This window comes from Anolis sagrei, chromosome 2 (genome assembly GCF_037176765.1).
Source record: "Anolis sagrei isolate rAnoSag1 chromosome 2, rAnoSag1.mat, whole genome shotgun sequence".
Lineage (NCBI taxonomy): Eukaryota > Metazoa > Chordata > Lepidosauria > Squamata > Dactyloidae > Anolis > Anolis sagrei.
The window spans coordinates 302,964,940-302,983,040 of record NC_090022.1 but is presented as its reverse complement, the minus strand read 5'-3'; the positions used below and the strand labels follow the sequence as shown (position 1 = coordinate 302,983,040).

Genomic DNA, 18,101 nt, shown 5'->3' with positions numbered 1-18,101 from the left:
ACAGCCGTTTTCACCAGAAAGGAATTTGAACGAAGGGAATAGCGGCCAGGTGCCTTCCCACGATGATACAGAAAGTAATGATAAGGATTTGACCCGAGAAGCTCGCCTTGATCTCCGGGTCAGGCGCAGTTCACGTCTGGCAAGCAGACGGGAGGCTAGCTCAATGAAAGGTCATCGCAATGCTTTTATGATGCTGAGAGCCTAATGTTTTGATGTTGGGAAGGTATTTAGGCCTCCTGGAAACTCTGTGAAAGTGTCAGTTCAACGTAGCTTATTAGCCTGAAAGCTTCACAGAAAAACTTTAGCCTGGAGAGCAGCACGCTTGGGATTTCTTGCATTGTGATTCTTGGGGCAAATGTTTCATTGCTTGTACCTGGGACTCTGGTTTGAACTTTGCCAATAGGATTGTGTCTCCAGCTTTTACCTGAAGATCTTTGGAACTGTATCCTGCATTTAACCTTCATCTTTGGAACTTTGCAATGCTTATTCTTTATTCTGACTTGGATTTTTTCCTCAATAAACTATAAAACTACAGCTCTTGTGTGGTGGTGTTTGGAAGCAAGGTGAAGCCTACTCTGAGTTGCAACAGTGTCTTTGAACTGTCGGGTCATCTGTTGGGAAGGCTTGGGCTGTGTCTTCCTGCCTGGCAGAAGGGAGTTGAACTGGGTGACCATCAGATGTCCCTTCTCTCTCTAGGATGGGATGGGAAGCGATGCTGGGAAGCCAAGCCCATCTGCCAGGGCTGTCCCCCACCAGCACTGACTATTCACCCAAGGGGGCTATTTGGGGGGGGGATCCCTCTCCCGCCGCTGCCCCCCTCCCTCACCTTGTAGCCCAGGTCCTTGGTCTTCTCCTGCAGCATGGCGTGCTTCTCCTGGTGGCGGCTGAGGTGCTCCTCGTCCCCGGTCCCTTCCACGTGCTTCAGCTTCTGGTGCGAGATCTCCAGCTGCTTCTGGAAGTGCAGGTGCTTCTCCACCTTGGCCTCAAAGTGCTTCAGCTCCTCCTTTATTTTGAGGGGGGGGGGAGGTGGTCAGACCAGACAGAGCCCCCCCTTCTGCTGGACCCCAGGCCTTCCGTGCCCTTCCCTGCTGGACAGGCCCAAGAGGGACTCTCCCCAAAGGCTGCCTGGCTCAGCTGTACCTTCCTTGATATGGCATGCTTATTATTTTATGTTTAAATTGATATGCTAATTGTTTAAATTGATATATCATGTTTATTTTTATATGCGTAGTGCAGCATTGCATGCCATGGTCTGTAAGCCGCCCTGAGTCCCCCATTGGGTTGAAAAGGGCGGGGTATACATTTAGAATCTATATCAATAAAAATGTCATGTTCGTTTGTGGGATTAACAGAACTCAAAAACCACTGGGCAAATGGACACCAAATTTGGACACTACACCCCTAACAGACCAACGAGTGACCATCACTCATAAAATCCCTCCCAAAACAGAGGAAAGGACTTAACCCCCCCCCCCCCCCCAAAAAAAAAGCTAAATGATGAAAAAGTAAATGACAATACAGAAAAACGGGAAGGAAAAGGGATGGAGGGAAGGGGAGAATGAAAATAAGAAAGAGAGAAAGAGGAAGGGAAAGAAAGAAGGAAGGAAAAAGAGAAGGAAGGAAGGAAAGATGTAGCAAAAGAAGAAAAGAGAATGGGAAGAAAAAGGGGAAGAAAGGAAAGAGGTAGAGAAGGAGGGAGAGAAGAGAAAAAAGGAAGGAAAGACAGAAGGAAGGAAAGAAGTAGAGAAGGAAGAAAGGAGAGGAAAAAAGGGAAAGAAAAAGGGAGGGGAAGGAAGGAAAGAGGTAGAGAAGGAAGGAGAGAAGGAAAGAAAACAAGGAAATGAAGGAAAGAGGGAGCGAAGGAAAGAGAAAAAAGGAAGGAGAGACAGAAGGAAGGAAAGAGGTAGAGAACGAAGAAAGGAGAGGAAAAAAGGGAAAGAAAAAGGGAGGGGAAGGAAGGAAAGAGGTAGAGAAGGAAGGAAGAAGGAAAGAAAACAAGGAAATGAAGGAAAGAGGGAGCGAAGGAAAGAGAAAAAAGGAAGGAGAGACAGAAGGAAGGAAAGAGGTAGAGAACGAAGAAAGGAGAGGAAAAAAGGGAAAGAAAAAGGGAGGGGAAGGAAGGAAAGGTAGAGAAGGAAGGAAGGAGAGAAGGAAAGAAAACAAGGAAATGAAGGAAAGAGGGAGCGAAGGAAAGAGAAAAAAGGAAGGAGAGACAGAAGGAAGGAAAGAGGTAGAGAACGAAGCAAGGAGAGGAAAAAAGGGAAGGGGAAAGGGAGGGGAAGGAAGGAAGGAAAGAGGTAGAGAAGGAAGGAAGGAGAGAGAAAGAAAAAAAGGGAAGGAAGGAAAGAGGGAGATAAGGAAAGAGAAATAAAGGAAGAAAAGACAGAAGGAAGGAAAGAGGAAGAGAAGGAAGAAAGGAGAGGAAAAAAGGGAAAGAAAAAGGAGGGGAAGGAAAGAGGTAGAGAAGGAAGGAAGGAGATAAAAAGAAAAAAAGGGAAGGAAGGGAGGAAAGAGTGAGGGAAGGAAGGAGAGAAAGAAAGAAGAGAAAGAGGGAGGGAAAGAAAGACGGAAGGAAAGAGAGAAGGAAGGAAGGAAGTAGTGAAAGAAGAAAAGAGAAGGAAAAGAAAAAGGGGAAGAAAGGAAAGAGGTAGAGAAGGAAGGAAGGAGAGAAGGAAAGAGGGAGAGAAGGAAAGAGAAATAAATGAAGAAAAGACAGAAGGAAGGAAAGAGGTAGAGAAGGAAGAAAGGAGAGGAAAAAAGGGAAGGGAAAAGGGAGGGGAAGGAAAGAGGTAGAGAAGGAAGGAAGGAGAGAAAAAGAAAAAAAGGGAAGGAAGGGAGGAAAGAGTGAGGGAAGGAAGGAGAGAAAGCAAGAAGAGAAAGAAAGAAGGAAGGAAAGAGAGAAGGAAGGAAGTAGTGAAAAGAAAAGAAAAGAGAAGGAAAAGAAAAAGGGGAAGAAAGGAAAGAGGTAGAGAAGGAAGGAAGGAGAGAAGGAAAGGAAGGAAAGAGGGAGAGAAGAGAAATAAAGGAAGAAAAGACAGAAGGAAGAAAGGAGAGGAAAAAAGGGAAAGAAAAAGGAGGGGAAGGAAAGAGGTAGAGAAGGAAGGAAGGAGAGAAAAAGAAAAAAGGGAAGGGAGGGAGGAAAGAGTGAGGGAGGGAAGGAGAGAAAGAAAGAAGAGAAAGAGGGAGGGAACGTTGGCCACAGCAACGCATGGTGGGTACAGCTAGTAATAATAATAATAATAATAATAATAATAATAATAATAATAATAACAATAATAATAACGAATATCCCCTAATTAAAACAATCCACATGAGGCTTAAGGAGACTCACCCGGAGCGAATCCAGCTCTTTCTCGGTGAAGTTGGTGGACTTGGCCATGTCCCACAGGTCAATCACTCGGGGCTCCTGGAATTCTGGAAGGAAAAGCAGGACCGTGCTACCAACGGAAAGCCAAAGAGCGGCTCTACGACTACAGAATTCGGCAGGGCTGAACCCAGGATCAGAGCCTGTTTCCCTGCAGTCGGGACAGAACCTGGCTTCAGGATCTGCCCTGCTTGATCAATTCATGCTATTACATCATAGTATTACTTCAGGTATGCACTGTAATACAGAGTTTCCTATCTATATAAACTAAAATGTAATTTTAGTTTGTGGGACTAACAGAACTCAAAACCCACTGGGCGAATTGACAGGAAATTTGGACGCAAGACACCTCTCAGGCCAACGAGTGACCATCACTCATAAAAACACTGAAAAGCACAGCAGAAGGGACTTAAAAAGCCAAAATATAAAAAATACATTACAACACATGTGCAAAACCACATATATGCACATATACACAAATATATACACACACACACACACACATATATATACAACCACAAAACACATATACATGGACTGGGCCACAGCAACGTGTGGCAGGGGACGGCTAGTATAAATAAAAAATGCAAGCATCCTCACTACCTCTGAGGATGCTTGCCATAGATGCAGGCGAAACGTCAGGAGAAAATGCCTCTAGAACATGGCCCTATCGCCCGAAAAAAAAACCCACAAGAACCTAATGTAATATTAGTTTGTGGGATTAACGTAACTCAAAAACTACTGCATGAATTGAGACCAAATTTGGACACAACACACCTCTCAGGCCAACGAGTGATCATCACTCATAAAAACACAGTGGAAGGAACGTAAAAAGCCAAAAAATAATAAAATACATTACAACACATGCACAATACCACATATATATATATACACAAACACACATATACACAAATATATACACACACAAAACACATATAAACAGATTGGGCTACAGCAATGCGTGCCAGGGGACAGCTAGTATTATTTACATTTATTTATTTACAGTATTTGTATACTGCTTTTCTCACCCCGAGGGGCACTCAAGGCGATTAGTAGACGTATAATTGCACAGCTCTGTGCTTTTAATGTAAGGGCATATGGGATTTGGGGGCAAATTCCGAAAGTTGCCAGGTAAAGCTCATTGCCCAGGTAGAGGCTGATGCAGCCAATCGCAGAAAAGGACACCAGCTGACAATAGTCAGGAGAAGCTGCCAATGCGCTTTGAGACATAGTGTAATGTTTTGATTGCTGGAGCCAACATGGGCCACTTTTGGCCTTCTCTCCAAGTGTTTTGGACTCCAACTCTCACCATTCCTAACAGCCGGTAGGCTGTTAGGAATGGTGGGAGTTGGAGTCCAAAACACCTGGAGAGAGGGCCAAAGGTGGCCCATGTCTGGGCCGAGGTCTACCTGCACAACCTAAAGGACACTCAAGGGAGGGGTGGGGTCTGTCCATCTGTCCGTCCATCCATACCGCTGGAGGGGTCGTATCCCTGGTGGGCGACGCGGCGCAGGCGCTCGAATCCCTGGCTGATGCTGTGCATCTTCTCCTTGAGCTCCGAGTGCTTCCTGTGCAGGCGCTCCTCCCGGAAGGGGCTCCCTTCCTCCTCCTCCTCCCCCTCCTCCTGGGTGATCATGTTCTTATGGCTGTCTGGACACAGGGAAAACCGGGGGGGGGGGGGGGGGGGAGGGGACAAAAGGCCAGATAAATTCGTGAGTGGAGGGCTGACAAGTGGCTCCTCTCATTTCCAGAATGAATGAACTGAATTTTGTCAGCAATTTAAGTCCAGGGTGTCCATAAAGTCTCTTTGGCCTCCAGAACAAGCCCTATGAGGAGCGGCTGAAAGAGCTGGGTATGTTTAGCCTGCAGAAGAGAAGGCTGAAAGGAGACAGGATGAGGGCAACTAAAATGATCAAGGGTCTAGAAAACAAGCCCTATGAGGAGTGGCTGAAAGAGCTGAGCATGTTTAGCCTGAAGAAGAGAAGGCTGAGAGGAGACATGATAGCCATGTATACATATGTGATGGGAAGTCATAGGGAGGAGGGTTAGTGAGACCTGAAATTGGTCTGTTGGCTAATAATTCCACAGCTATTAGGGAAATAGCTGGTAGAGGAGGGAGAGAGAAGTGTTTCTGTGTAACTAAGTCTGAACTGCTTTATGTAACCACACGCTTTTAAGACAATACTCTGGAACAGCTAAGCATTATACCTAAATTGTTCCAGTTCTCTTAAATAAACAACATTGTTTTGTTGTTCACAACATCTGCCTCACGTGTGCCTCTGTGGGTGAAGTTTTAAAAGCAGATTCCTGAAGAATCAGGAGTTTAATGGTGACAGCATATATTGTATAGAACAATCTTTTAGTGTTACCTCAGAACACAAGCCTGAGGGCTAATCCAACGCACTCTTGCCTAAGATACCTCCCGTAAACCAAGGGCTTATCAGCGCTTCTAAGTTGGTGGGTGCCAAAGGGCTTTCAAAAAGGGATTTTCGGCCAGAAGAAAGTTTCAGCTTTCTTTACAGCTTTTTGGGTTTTTGGGCTTTTAGTCACAGAAGCCTCATTCCGTGAGTCGCCCGAGGGCTGAGAACGGCGGTCAACAAATGCAGCAAATAAATAAATTCCAATCTAAGTGGTCGTTCGGTGCTGTTTGGGATTATTATTATCAAATAAATCTCTCAACTGGCCCTCACTATATCTCCTCTCAGCCTTCTTTTCTTCAGGCTAAACATGCCCAGCTCCTTAAGCTGTTCCTCATAGGGCTTGTTCTCCAGACCCTTGATCATTCTGGTCACCCTCCTCTGGACACATTCCAGCTTGTCAACATGTCCCTTCAGTTGTGGTGCCCAGAATTGGACACAGTATTTACTGCAATGGATGTCCAATGGCACCCCCCACCCCACCCCCCACAAACCCTACGGAGCCCACCAACGAGAGCCCAGGTACCTTCGGTGCGACTCACGGTCTCCAGCAGGATATCGTACTCCCGGACCTTCTCTTTGTGGTGCTTGAACTCCCTCCAGAGCTTCTCCAGCTCCTCCTCAGAGAACTTGCCCGAGGCCTTGGCCTGCAGGGGGGGGGGGGGGGAGAGGCCAATCAGAAAGCTCATTCCAGCAAAGAGTCACCTTGGCAAGAAAACTGAATTGCACAGATAGAGCATCAGTGAGACTCAGCTTGGAAACAGTCATAAAGCCCATGCAGATAGGACGGCTCTTATTTATTTATTTATTACGGTTGCTTATACCCCGCCCTTCTCACCCCGGGGGGGACTCAGGGCGGCTTACACAAGCGAGGCACAGTTCAATGCCCGCATTATATGAGAACAATTATAGCAGTGGCAACCATTAACATCAGCAATAAATTATTATCAAAACAACCATAAAACCCGTAAAAGCAATAAAACAATAAAAGCAATACAAACCTCATTGCTGGTCAGCGTTTAACAGACTCATAGTTTAGGTTCTACTACCACACATGATCGGTCCTATCCATCTGGTTTCTATATCTAACTGTCAGGGTGTCCAAAGGCCTGGTCCCATAGCCACGTCTTTACCTTCCTCCTGAAGGCAAGGAGGGATGATGATGCCCTGATTTCCCCCAGGAATGTGTTCCACAGGTGAGGGGTCACCACTGAGAAGGCCCTGCTCCTCGTCCCCACCAGCCTCACTTGTGATAGCAGTGGGGTCGAGAGCAGGGCCTCCCCAGATGATCTCAATTTCCGGGATGGAACATAGTGTTGTGGTTCAACAGCAACAGCATGATGGGACTGAGAGTGCAGATGAGCATGATGGGAATGAGAGTACAGATGCAGGTGTGGGCTTTCAGTTTTCTCAGTTTTCTCAGTCACAATCTGTAGCTAGAGACAAGCCGCTTTTCTCACAGGAACGGAATGTGGCTGATAAGACAGCTGGTGAAGGTCAGGCTGCCCCACAGGTGTTGAGACGGAGTTTACGAATTGCGGCCAAGTCTTGAGCTCATCCGTTGGTGGGAAAACTGCTTGTTAGCTGCCTGTTTGATGTTCAATGTTTTGATGTTTTACCTATAAGTAAACTGCCTTGGAGCTGGTTCTGCGTCAGTTCCAACGTTGCTAAAATGGCTTGCTTGTCTTCGGCTCTGGGGCTTGGGGAAAGCCTGCTTCACGTTACCTCATGCTATTTCCTGGACTTTTACTCTGCTTCTATGCTTCAAGTCTCCTGCTTTGACTCAAAGGGATTATATTGGATTTTTACCCTGCATTATTGATCTTCTCACTGCTGATGAACTGCTCTGTTTGAAAACCTCACAATAAACTTTCTACCTCACAAGTTTGGCTGGTTTGTCAGAGACAGCAAGGTGAATCTTAGCCTGAGATACAACACATAGAGGGAGATACGTTCGGACAGATACGCTGGACCGGAACCGTATAGGGTTTTGTAGGTCAAAACCAGCACCTTGAATTGTGCTCGGAACTGAATCGGCAGCCAGTGGAGCTGGCACAACAGGGGGGTGGTGTGTTCCCTGTATGTCGCTCAGGTAATCAATCTGGCTGCCGCTCGTTGGACCAGTTGAAGTTTCTAAACAGTCTTCAAGGGCAACCCCACGTAGAGTGCGTTGCAGTAGTCTATACGGGATGTACCAAGAGCGTGGACCACTGTGGCCAGATCAGACTTCCCGAGGTACGGGCACAACTGGTGCACAAGTTTTCTTAAAGAAATAGGGTAAGAATTTTACAACAGAATACACCGTTTTCCATCAGCCCGGGAACCTCACAGCAACCCAGAGATATTTTTGTTGGGACTGGCATCCTCAATAGGAAACAATATTGTTTTCTCTCAAAATGCTGCCTGAATAGTTTATGCCACACACTGGAAGGAAAGTATTATTCCATCTGTAAACAAACGGTTGACCCAATTGCCAGACTTTACAGCAGTGATTCTCAACGTCCCTAATGCCGCGACCCCTTCACACCGTTCCTCATGTTGTGGAGGAACATTAAATTATTGTCATTGCTACTTCATAATTGTAATTTTGCTACTGTTATAAATCGTTATGTAAATATCTGATATGCAGGATGTATTCTTATTCACTGGACCAAATGTGGCACAAATACCCAATACGCCCTAATTTGAATACTGGTGGGGTTGGGATGGGAGGATTGATTTTGTCATTTGGGAGTTGTGGTTGCTGGGATTTATCGTTCACCTACATTCAAAGAGCATTCTGAACTATACCAATGATGGAATTGGACCAAACTTGGCACACAGAACTCCCATGACCAACGGAAAATACTGGAAGGGTTTGGTGTGCATTGACCTTGAGTTTGGGAGTTGTAGTTTGCCTACACCCAGAGAGCACTGCGGATTCAAACTATGATGGATCTGGATCAAACTTGGCACAAATATTCAATATGCCCAAATGTAAACACTGGTGAAGTTCGAGGAAAATAGACCTTGACATCTGGGAGTTGTAGTTGCTGGGATTTATAGTTCACCTACAACCAAAGAGCATTCAGAAGCCCACCAACGATAGAATTAGGCCAAACTTCCCACACAGAACTCCCATGACGAACAGAAAATATAGTCTGTGATGGTCTTTGGCGACCCCTCTGACACCCCCTTGCGACCCCTCCAGGGGTCCTGACCCCCAGGTTGAGAACCACTGCTTTACAGAATGTGATGAACTAAGTTGTCTCCTTAGAAATACAAAATTTTCAAAATAATTGGAACCCTTTTCGCAGAATCTGTAAGTAGAACATTCAAAGACTGGCCCATAAGAGAACCAAGATAATAATAATAATAATAATAATAATAATAATAATAATACTATTTATACCCCGCCACCATCTCCCCAAGGGGACTCAGGGCAGCTTACATGAGGCCAAACCCAACAAATATATCAAAGCAAATATGCAACATAATAATACAACAATAAAATATAAAGAAAAAATATTAAATTCAAGAAACAATATAAATAAGCACAACAAACAATATAAAATCGCAATAATTGAACACAATAGTAATAATAATAATAATAATAATAATATTAATACTTTATTTATATACCACTCCCATCTCCCCGAGGGGACTCAGAGCGGTTCCCAGGTAACATCACAAAACATACAGAGTAAAAAACAATATAACCGTAAGATTAACAAAAAATATATATATAAGCATCAAAACTGTGGCCATAACAGACATATATTAAAAGTAATCCTGCTTGTTCAAGGCAATTTTAAAAATTGCATTGCCAGAAAGAAGAACAAGATAGTGATCAATGCAGATCTTATTCCTGGCAGTTGGTTTTTGTGGCTCAATGCTGGGATTCGCATGTGTTTCTATTGGGTTTCATTTCATTAATTTCTACCCAGGCTGAGTTTCTCAGGAAGCAGCTCCCAGTTGTGGAAACAGGGAAGACTCAAAACTGTTGATATATAGAGATCAATGGCCCCTCTCTCTAGTCTAAATACTTCTTGGCATTCCGACGTCTGCTCGGAAGCACAAGGAAAATAAATACACCTTGTTACTGTAGATGAACTCTAAAGCTTGGAGTGGCTTCCTTTATTGCAACTACTAAAACTACAAACTATTTACAGAAGTAAAGTAAACCCATCCATCCACCTAACCGTACATTGTTGGAAACAAGAGTACATGGTTATCAGATCTGGTGGAAGGTCACTATGTTCTAGCAACCTATCACAGCTCTATGCATTTCACTCTTGCATTAGAATCCTAGAGTTGGAAGAGACCTCATGGGACTTCATCCAGTCCAACCCCCTTCTTCCAAGAGGCAGGACAATCACATTCAAACCACCCCTGGCAGATGGCCATCGAGCCTCTGTTTCAAAGCTTCCAAAGAAGGAGCCTCCATCACACTCCCTCCGGGGCAGAGAGTTCCACTGCTGAACAGCTCTCGCAGACAGGAAGTTCTTCCTCATTTTCAGGTGGAATCTCCTCTCTTGTAGTTTGAAGCCATGGCTCCCTTGCGTCCTAGTCTCCAGGGAAGCAGAACGGAAGCTCCCCCCCTCCTCCTCCCTGTGGCTTCCTCTCACATATTTATACATGGCTAGTTCAACAGTGACAAATGCAAGATACTCCACTTTGGCAGAAAAAATGAAATGCAAAGATACAGAATGGGGGACGCCTGGCTCGAGAGCAGGACGTGTGAAAAAGATCTTGGAGTCCTCGTGGGGAGGAAGTTAAACATGAGCCAGGAATGTGATGTGGCGGCAAAAAAAGCCAATGGGATTTTGGCCTGCATCAAGAGGAGCCGAGTGTCTAGATCTAAGGAAGTCATGCTCCCCATGCTCTATTCCGCTTTGGTTAGACCACTTTACCTGGAATATTGTGTCCAGTTCTGGGCACCACAATTCAAGAGAGATATTGACAAGCTGGAATGTGTCCAGAGGAGGGCGACTCAAATGATCAAGGGTCTGGAGAACAAGCCCTATGAGGAGCGGCCTAAGGAGCTGGGCATGTTTAGCCTGAAGAAGAGAAGGCTGAGAGGAGATATGACAGCCATGTATAAATATGTGAGAGGAAGCCACAGGGAGGAGGGAGCAAGCTTGTTTTCTGCTTCCTTGCAGACTAGGACGCAATGGAACAATGGCTTCAAACTACAAGAGAGGAGATTCCATCTGAACATGAGGAAGAACTTCCTGACTGTGAGAGCCGTTCAGCAGTGGAACTCTCTGCCCCGGAGTGTGGTGGAGGCTCCTTCTTTGGAAGCTTTTAAGCAGAGGCTGGATGGCCATTTGTCAGGGGTGGTTTGAATGCAATATTCCTGCTTCTTGGCAGAATGGGGTTGGACTGGATGGCCCATGAGGTCTCTTCCAACTCTTTGATTCTATGATTCTATTCTATGATTCTATGATTCTATCATATCTCCTCTCAGCCTTCTCTTCTTCAGGGTAAACATGCCCAGCTCCTTAAGCCGCTCCTCATAGGGCTTGTTCACCAGACCCTTGATCATTTTAGTCACCCTCTTTCTCTGGACACATTCCAGCTTAGAGTCAATATCTCTCTTGAATTGTGGTGCCCAGAATTGGACACAGTGTGATTCCAGGTGTGGTCTGACCAAGGCAGAATAGAGCCTGGGGAGCATGTTTGTATTGTCGAGTTTGTATTGTCTAGACCTATTGTACACTGTTCTTTTTGTTGCTGTTCACCGCCCCGAGTCGCCCTCGGGCTGAGAGGGGCGGTCAATAAATGCAAAAAATAAATAAATAATAAATAAATGACTCCCCTGAATCTAGGCACTAGACTCCTACATTGCTACATCACACAGTCTAAACTATATAATAATATTTCACGCCATTTAAACCCACGTTCTGACAGAAACCAGCCCGGCGCCCCCCAAGCCTCTTCCCTCCAATGCGCCCGCACCTTGTTCCAGAGCTTGGCCAGGCGAGGGTCGTCCAGCAGGTCCTCCTCCTCCAGGCCGTCCTTGATGAAGTTGGTGGCCCCGGGGGGAGCGTCCCTCTTCCCGTTCATCCCGTATTTGGCCAAGATCACTAAGGAGGAAACACAAGCAAGAACAAGCGCTGGACCTTTCAGCCCCGGTGGCGGCTATTGATGCCTCCAAAGCATGCTTGATGTCATATGTTCTGCAGTTGATGGAAGGGTTAATGTAAGTCTTAGTTCTAAAGGGTTGAGTAATCTGTAAGTCAGAGTTCATGGGTCAAAGCAATGAAGGGGGGAGGGATGCAAGAGATAGGTTGCAGCTGGGTGTCTCTGGATGTAAAGAGCGAGCCTTGGGACTAATCTTCGGGAGAAAAGTACTGTCATATTTTGGTGGTAGATGCTGCTGGTTTTCCCCCAGGTCTGGATTTCCGGTATCGTGACCTGTCTCCTGAACCTTTGGAATCCTGGAACCTCGAATCTTGGACTGGCTTTTGACTACGGTATACACTCTTGATCGCTGGACTTTGCCCCAAAGAACATGGCGTAAGAGGTCCCAGCCTCTAGGGGACTGTGGTTGGCTATGGAGACCCACCGGGTGGTCTTGGGGAAGTCACACTCTCTCAGCCTCCGAGGAAGGCAGATGCAAATGAGCAAATATTGCAAAAAAGACTCTGCTGCTAAGTCCGCCTTGGGGTTGCCAAGTGCCTGCAATGCCAGGCTCCCCAAGATTTTGCTTGGTGCTCAAAATTGGGAAACACCCCACTGCTGTAGGGCGGCACAGGGACTGAGCACACAAATGTATTGTCGAAGGCTTTCATGGCTGGAATCACTAGGTTCTTGTAGGTTTTTTCGGGCTATAGGGCCATGTTCTAGAGGCATTTCTCCTGACGTTTCGCCTGCATCTATGGCAAGCATCCTCAGAGGTAGTGAGGTCTGTTGGAAATAAGAGAATGGGTTTATATATCTGTGGAATGTCTTCTGGGAACCTCTAGTTGATGAGTGCCATGGTGTCTGCTACCGGGACCATGGTAAATAGAGATATCACATCGAAGCTGATCAGTTTGTCGTTGGTATTTAGCTTGAGATTGCTGATTTTTTCTATGAAGTGGGCTGAGTCCTTGATGTAGTGTGTTGTGAGCCCAATATGGCTTTGGAACTGTGATCAGCTTCGATGTGGTATCTCTATTTACCATGGTCCCGGTAGCAGACACCATGGCACTCATCAACCAGAGGTTCCCAGAAGACATCACGGCTCTGTTTCACCATTGCCTCACCACCAGTTACTTTCAGTGGGACAATGAATTCTACGAACAGAAAGATGGAGTAGCTATGGAGAGCCCCCTCAGCCCGGTCATAGCTAACTTCTACATGGAACACTTTGAGAAACAAGCCCTGGAAACAGCAACTAAAAAGCCCACGAGATGGTTCAGAGATGTGGATGACACCTTCACCATTTGGAGCCATGGAGAAGAAGAACTCAACAGGTTCCTGGACCATCTCAACAGCATCCACCCAAACATATGGTTCAGATATGTGGATGACACCTTCCCCATTTGGAGCCATAGAGAAGAAGAACTCAACAGGTTTCTGGACCATCTCAACAGCATCCACCCAAACATATGGTTCAGATATGTGGATGACACCTTCACCATTTGGAGCCATGGAGAAGAAGAACTCAACAGGTTTCTGGACCATCTCAACAGCATCCACCCAAACATATGGTTCAGATATGTGGATGACACCTTCACCATTTGGAGCCATGGAGAAGAAGAACTCAACAGGTTTCTGGACCATCTCAACAGCATCCACCCAAACATATGGTTCAGAGATGTGGATGACACCTTCACCATTTGGAGCCATGGAGAAGAAGAACTCAACAGGTTCCTGGACCATCTCAACAGCATCCACCCAAACATATGGTTCAGATATGTGGATGACACCTTCACCATTTGGAGCCATGGAGAAGAAGAACTCAACAGGTTTCTGGACCATCTCAACAGCATCCACCCAAACATATGGTTCAGATATGTGGATGACACCTTCACCATTTGGAGCCATGGAGAAGAAGAACTCAACAGGTTTCTGGACCATCTCAACAGCATCCACCCAAACATATGGTTCAGATATGTGGATGACACCTTCACCATTTGGAGCCATGGAGAAGAAGAACTCAACAGGTTTCTGGACCATCTCAACAGCATCCACCCAAACATATGGTTCAGATATGTGGATGACACCTTCACCATTTGGAGCCATCGAGGAGAAGAACTCAACAGGTTCCTGGAGCATCTCAACAGCATCCACCCAAACATATGGTTCAGAGATGTGGATGACACCTTCACCATTTGGAGCCATGGAGGAGGAGAACTCAACAGGTTCCTGGACCATCTCAACAGCATCCACCCAAACATATGGTTCAGATATGTGGATGACACCTTCACCATTTGGAGCCATGGAGAAGAAGAACTCAACAGGTTCCCGGACCATCTTAACAGCATCCGCCCAAACATCCAATTCACCATGGAAAAAGAAAAGGAAGGAAGACTGCCTTTTCTAGATGTCCTAGTCATCCGCAAACCAGATCAACAATTGGGTCACACCGTCTACAGAAAACCCACACACACAGATAGATATCTACATCAAAACTCCAACCATCACCCAAGGCAAAAAAGAAGCCCCATTAAAGCCTTGGCAGACCGTGCAAAAAGAATCTGCGAAGCCCACCTCCTCCAAGAGGAACTGAACCCCCTCAACTGGGCTCTCCAGGCCAAGGGGGACTCCACCTCAGACATCAGAAGAGCTGCAAGACCACCGAGAAGAAGCCACGAGAGTCAAAACAAAGACCCACCCAGAGGAAAAGGGTTCCTGCCATACATCCAGGGAACCACTGACCGCAGAGGGAAGCTGATGAGGAAACACAACATACAAACTATCTACAGACCCACCAAGAAAATCCAACAAATGCTCCGTTCAGCAAAGGACAAGAGGGACACTCTCACCTCTGCAGGAGTCTACCATTGTATTCCATGCAGCTGTGGACAAGAAGTCTCCAGAGGGACCACCAAACGCAGCAGCATTTCCCAGACACGCATCAAGGAACATGGAAGGCACGGCAGACTACTCCAACCAGAGGAGTCAGCCATAGCAGAGCACCTGAGGAACCAACCTGGGCACAGCATTTTATTTGAGAACACAGAGATTCTGGACCACACCAACAACCACCATGTCAGGCTACACAGAGAAGCCATTGAAATCCACAAGCATGTGGACAATTTCAACAGAAAGGAGGAGACCATGAAAATGAACAAAATCTGGCTACCAGTATTAAAAAAAACTCTAAAATTACTACAGCAAAATGGCAGAGAGGAAACAACCAGGCACATCTTAACACCTCTCAACAAAAGATTCCCCCAGGCTCAGCCAGGCCTTCGAATGCTAATGAAGGTGGTCAGCTGAAACATTCACACCTAGCTCCAGCAGAGAAGAGCTCCTTGCCCCACCCCAGCCATTCCACAGATATATAAACCCTTTTGCCTAGTTCCAACAGACCTCATTACCTCTGAGGATGCTTGCCATAGATGCAGGCAAAACGTCAGGAGAAATGCCTCTAGAACATGGCCCTATAGCCCGAAAAAACCTACAAGAACCTTGAGCACACAAAGCTTTTGGCGGATGGACCCCAGGCAGCCTTTGCTCACAGGAGAGCCCGGGACCAGGCCTCAGAAGGAAACCCCCCCCCCTCCACCCCGCAAGGGAAATAAAGTCCTGTTGATCATTAGCAACCATGACATTCCTTTCTAAGAGCCAACACGTTATCTGTTTAATGATCTACTCCAGAAACATTCCTGGTACTGATGTCAGGTTGATTGGAAAAGGCAGGAAAAGAGACCCCACTTAAACGTGAGGAAGAACTTCCTGACAGCCTGTAAGAACTTTTTGGAATCTCCTCCTCTGGGGGATTTTGAGCAGAGGAGGGCCAGCCATCTGTCTGGAGGGCTTGGATAGCGCCTCCCTGCCTGGCAGAAGGGGTGGGTGGGACTAGATGGCAGCTGGAGTCCCTTTCCAGCTTTATGATTCTATGAATCAAGCACGGACATCACATCATCCACCATTACGGAATCTGAAGTGTTGGAAGGGACACCCAAGGGCCATCTAGTCGCTTTGAGTCGCCTTCGGGCTGAGAAAGGCGGTATATAAATATGGTAAATAAATAAATAAATAATGTAGCCCAACCTCCATCTGCCATGCCAAACGTATACTCTATTGAAAGACCTCTTATCTGGGAGGGCCTGCTCTGTGTGGCTCCTCGGTGACTCTGAATCCCAGTCGGCACAGTGTGTCAACCCAGTGTGCATGCCCAGTGTGGAACACATCTCACCACACTAAAACAGTGGATGTGGCTCTTAATGAGACATGCTGCATTATCACGGGGTGTCTGCGCCCTACACCACTGGAGAAATTACACTGCCTAGCCGGTATTGCACCACCTGACATCCGCCGGGAAGGAGCAGCCAATAGTGAAAGGACCAAGGCAGAGACATCTCCAGCTCATCCCCTGTTTGGGTCTCAGCCAGCACGTCAACGACTTAAATCTAGAAATAGTTTTCTTAGATCTACAGAGACACTCGCTGGAACACCCCAGCAAGCGAGAGTCCAAAAGTGGCAGGCCCAAACCCAGCACCTCAATCCATGGGTGATACCAGATGGGAGACTCCCCCCTGGGCACACAGAGGACTGGGCAACTTGGAAGGTGCTGAACAGACTGTGCTCTGGCACCACGAGATGCAGAGCCAACCTTCAGAAATGGGGCTACAGAGTGGAATCCTCGGCATACGAGTGCGGAGAGGAGCAAACCACTGACCACCTGCTGCAATGCACCCTGAGCCCAGCCACATGAACAATGGAGGACCTCCTTGTGGCAACCCCAGAGGCACTCCAAGGGGCCAGATACTGGTCAAAGGACATTTTTAGCCAACTACCAAGTTTGCAAAATCTGTGTGTTTTTTTTTTTGTTCTGTTAGAATTGTAACACAATGGTATGGTTGCTGATGACATGATAAATAAAAGTGTGTCAACCCTCCTCCCGCTCTCTTACCGTTCAGGTTGCGCCTGAGCTTGGCCTCCTTCTCTCCGTCTTCGTCGAGACCCTCGGCCTTCAGCTTCTTCCACTGAAGCTCATCCTTCTCCTGGATCTTCAGGTCGCTGTGCAGCTCGGCCAGTTTCACAGCCGAGAGGTGCAGCTGCCAAAAGAGAAGAAGGACATGTCAGTTTGCACAGAAAATGGAGGTCCAGCCCCTTCACGACAATGATCTACAGTGGGCCTCGGCATACTTTGGTCCTCCAGGTGTTTTGGACTCCAACTCCCACAATTCCTAACAGCCAGTAGGAATTAAATATCGTTAGTTCTAAAAATAATTCAGATTAAGGTAAAGGTAAAGGTAGTCCCCTGACATTAAGTCCAGTCATGTCTGACTCTGGGGTGTGGTGCTCATCTCCATTTCTAAGCCGAAGAGCCAGCGTTGTCCGTAGACACCTCCAAGGTCATGTGGCCAGCATGACTGCATGGAGCGCCGTTACCTTCCCGCCGGAGCGGTACCTATTGATCTACTCACATTTGCATGTTTTCGAACTGCTAGGTTGGCAGAAGCTAGGGCTGACAGCGGAAGCTCACACCGCTTCCCGGAATCGAACCTGTGACCTTTCGATCAACAAGCTCAGCAGCTCAGTGATTTAACCCACTGTGCCACCGGGGGCTCTAATTCAGATTAAATCCATAAAAATATACAAAACCACAGTTCCACTGAGGAACAGCTCTCCTTACAGCTCAGGTGGACTCATTTGAAACCATAGCTCCATTGAGTCCTAATTGCTCCAAACTGGAACAGACATGGCTCAGTGCTACGGAATCCTGGGAGCTGGAGTTCAGGCAGAGTAGGCCAAGAGACCTCGCAAAGCTGCAACTCCTGCATTTCCATAACATTGTGCCATGGCAGTCAAAGTGGTATCAAATTACATTCCTTCTACAGTGTAGACTAGGCAACTTTGGCCCTCCAGGTGTTTTGGACTTCAACTACCACAATTCCTCAAAACTAATAATAATAATAATAATAATAATAATAATAATAATGGGATCCGCAAGCATTATTTGCCAAGACATCACACAGTCCTAGACACTTGAGAAGTGTCCGATGTGTGATCCAATACAACAGCCAGCAAAGTGATCTTGTCTGCTGTAGACTCATCTTGTTGTGTTTCAAATAATAACAATAATAATAATAATAATAATTTATTCATCGTGTCAGGAATCATAGAATCATAGAATCATAGAATCAAAGAGTTGGAAGAGACCTCATGGGCCATCC

General features: G+C 46.5%; 1 protein-coding gene across 2 annotated transcripts in view; it reads right to left on the bottom strand.

Annotated features, from left to right (window-relative positions):
* LRPAP1 (LDL receptor related protein associated protein 1) overlaps positions 1–18,101 on the bottom strand; it is a 30,287-nt gene that overhangs the window by 5,631 nt on the left and 6,555 nt on the right. Inside the window, exons 2-7 of one of the 2 annotated variants that reach the window (XM_067464722.1) lie at positions 16,835–16,979; positions 11,722–11,849; positions 6,308–6,428; positions 4,838–5,014; positions 3,332–3,414; positions 827–1,003 (exon numbers count right to left, since the gene is read on the bottom strand). In XM_067464722.1, coding sequence (XP_067320823.1) covers positions 827–1,003; positions 3,332–3,414; positions 4,838–5,014; positions 6,308–6,428; positions 11,722–11,849; positions 16,835–16,979 — 831 coding nt within the window. The remainder of the gene's footprint in view (positions 1–826; positions 1,004–3,331; positions 3,415–4,837; positions 5,015–6,307; positions 6,429–11,721; positions 11,850–16,834; positions 16,980–18,101) is intronic. The other variant, XM_067464723.1, reaches the window with a different exon arrangement.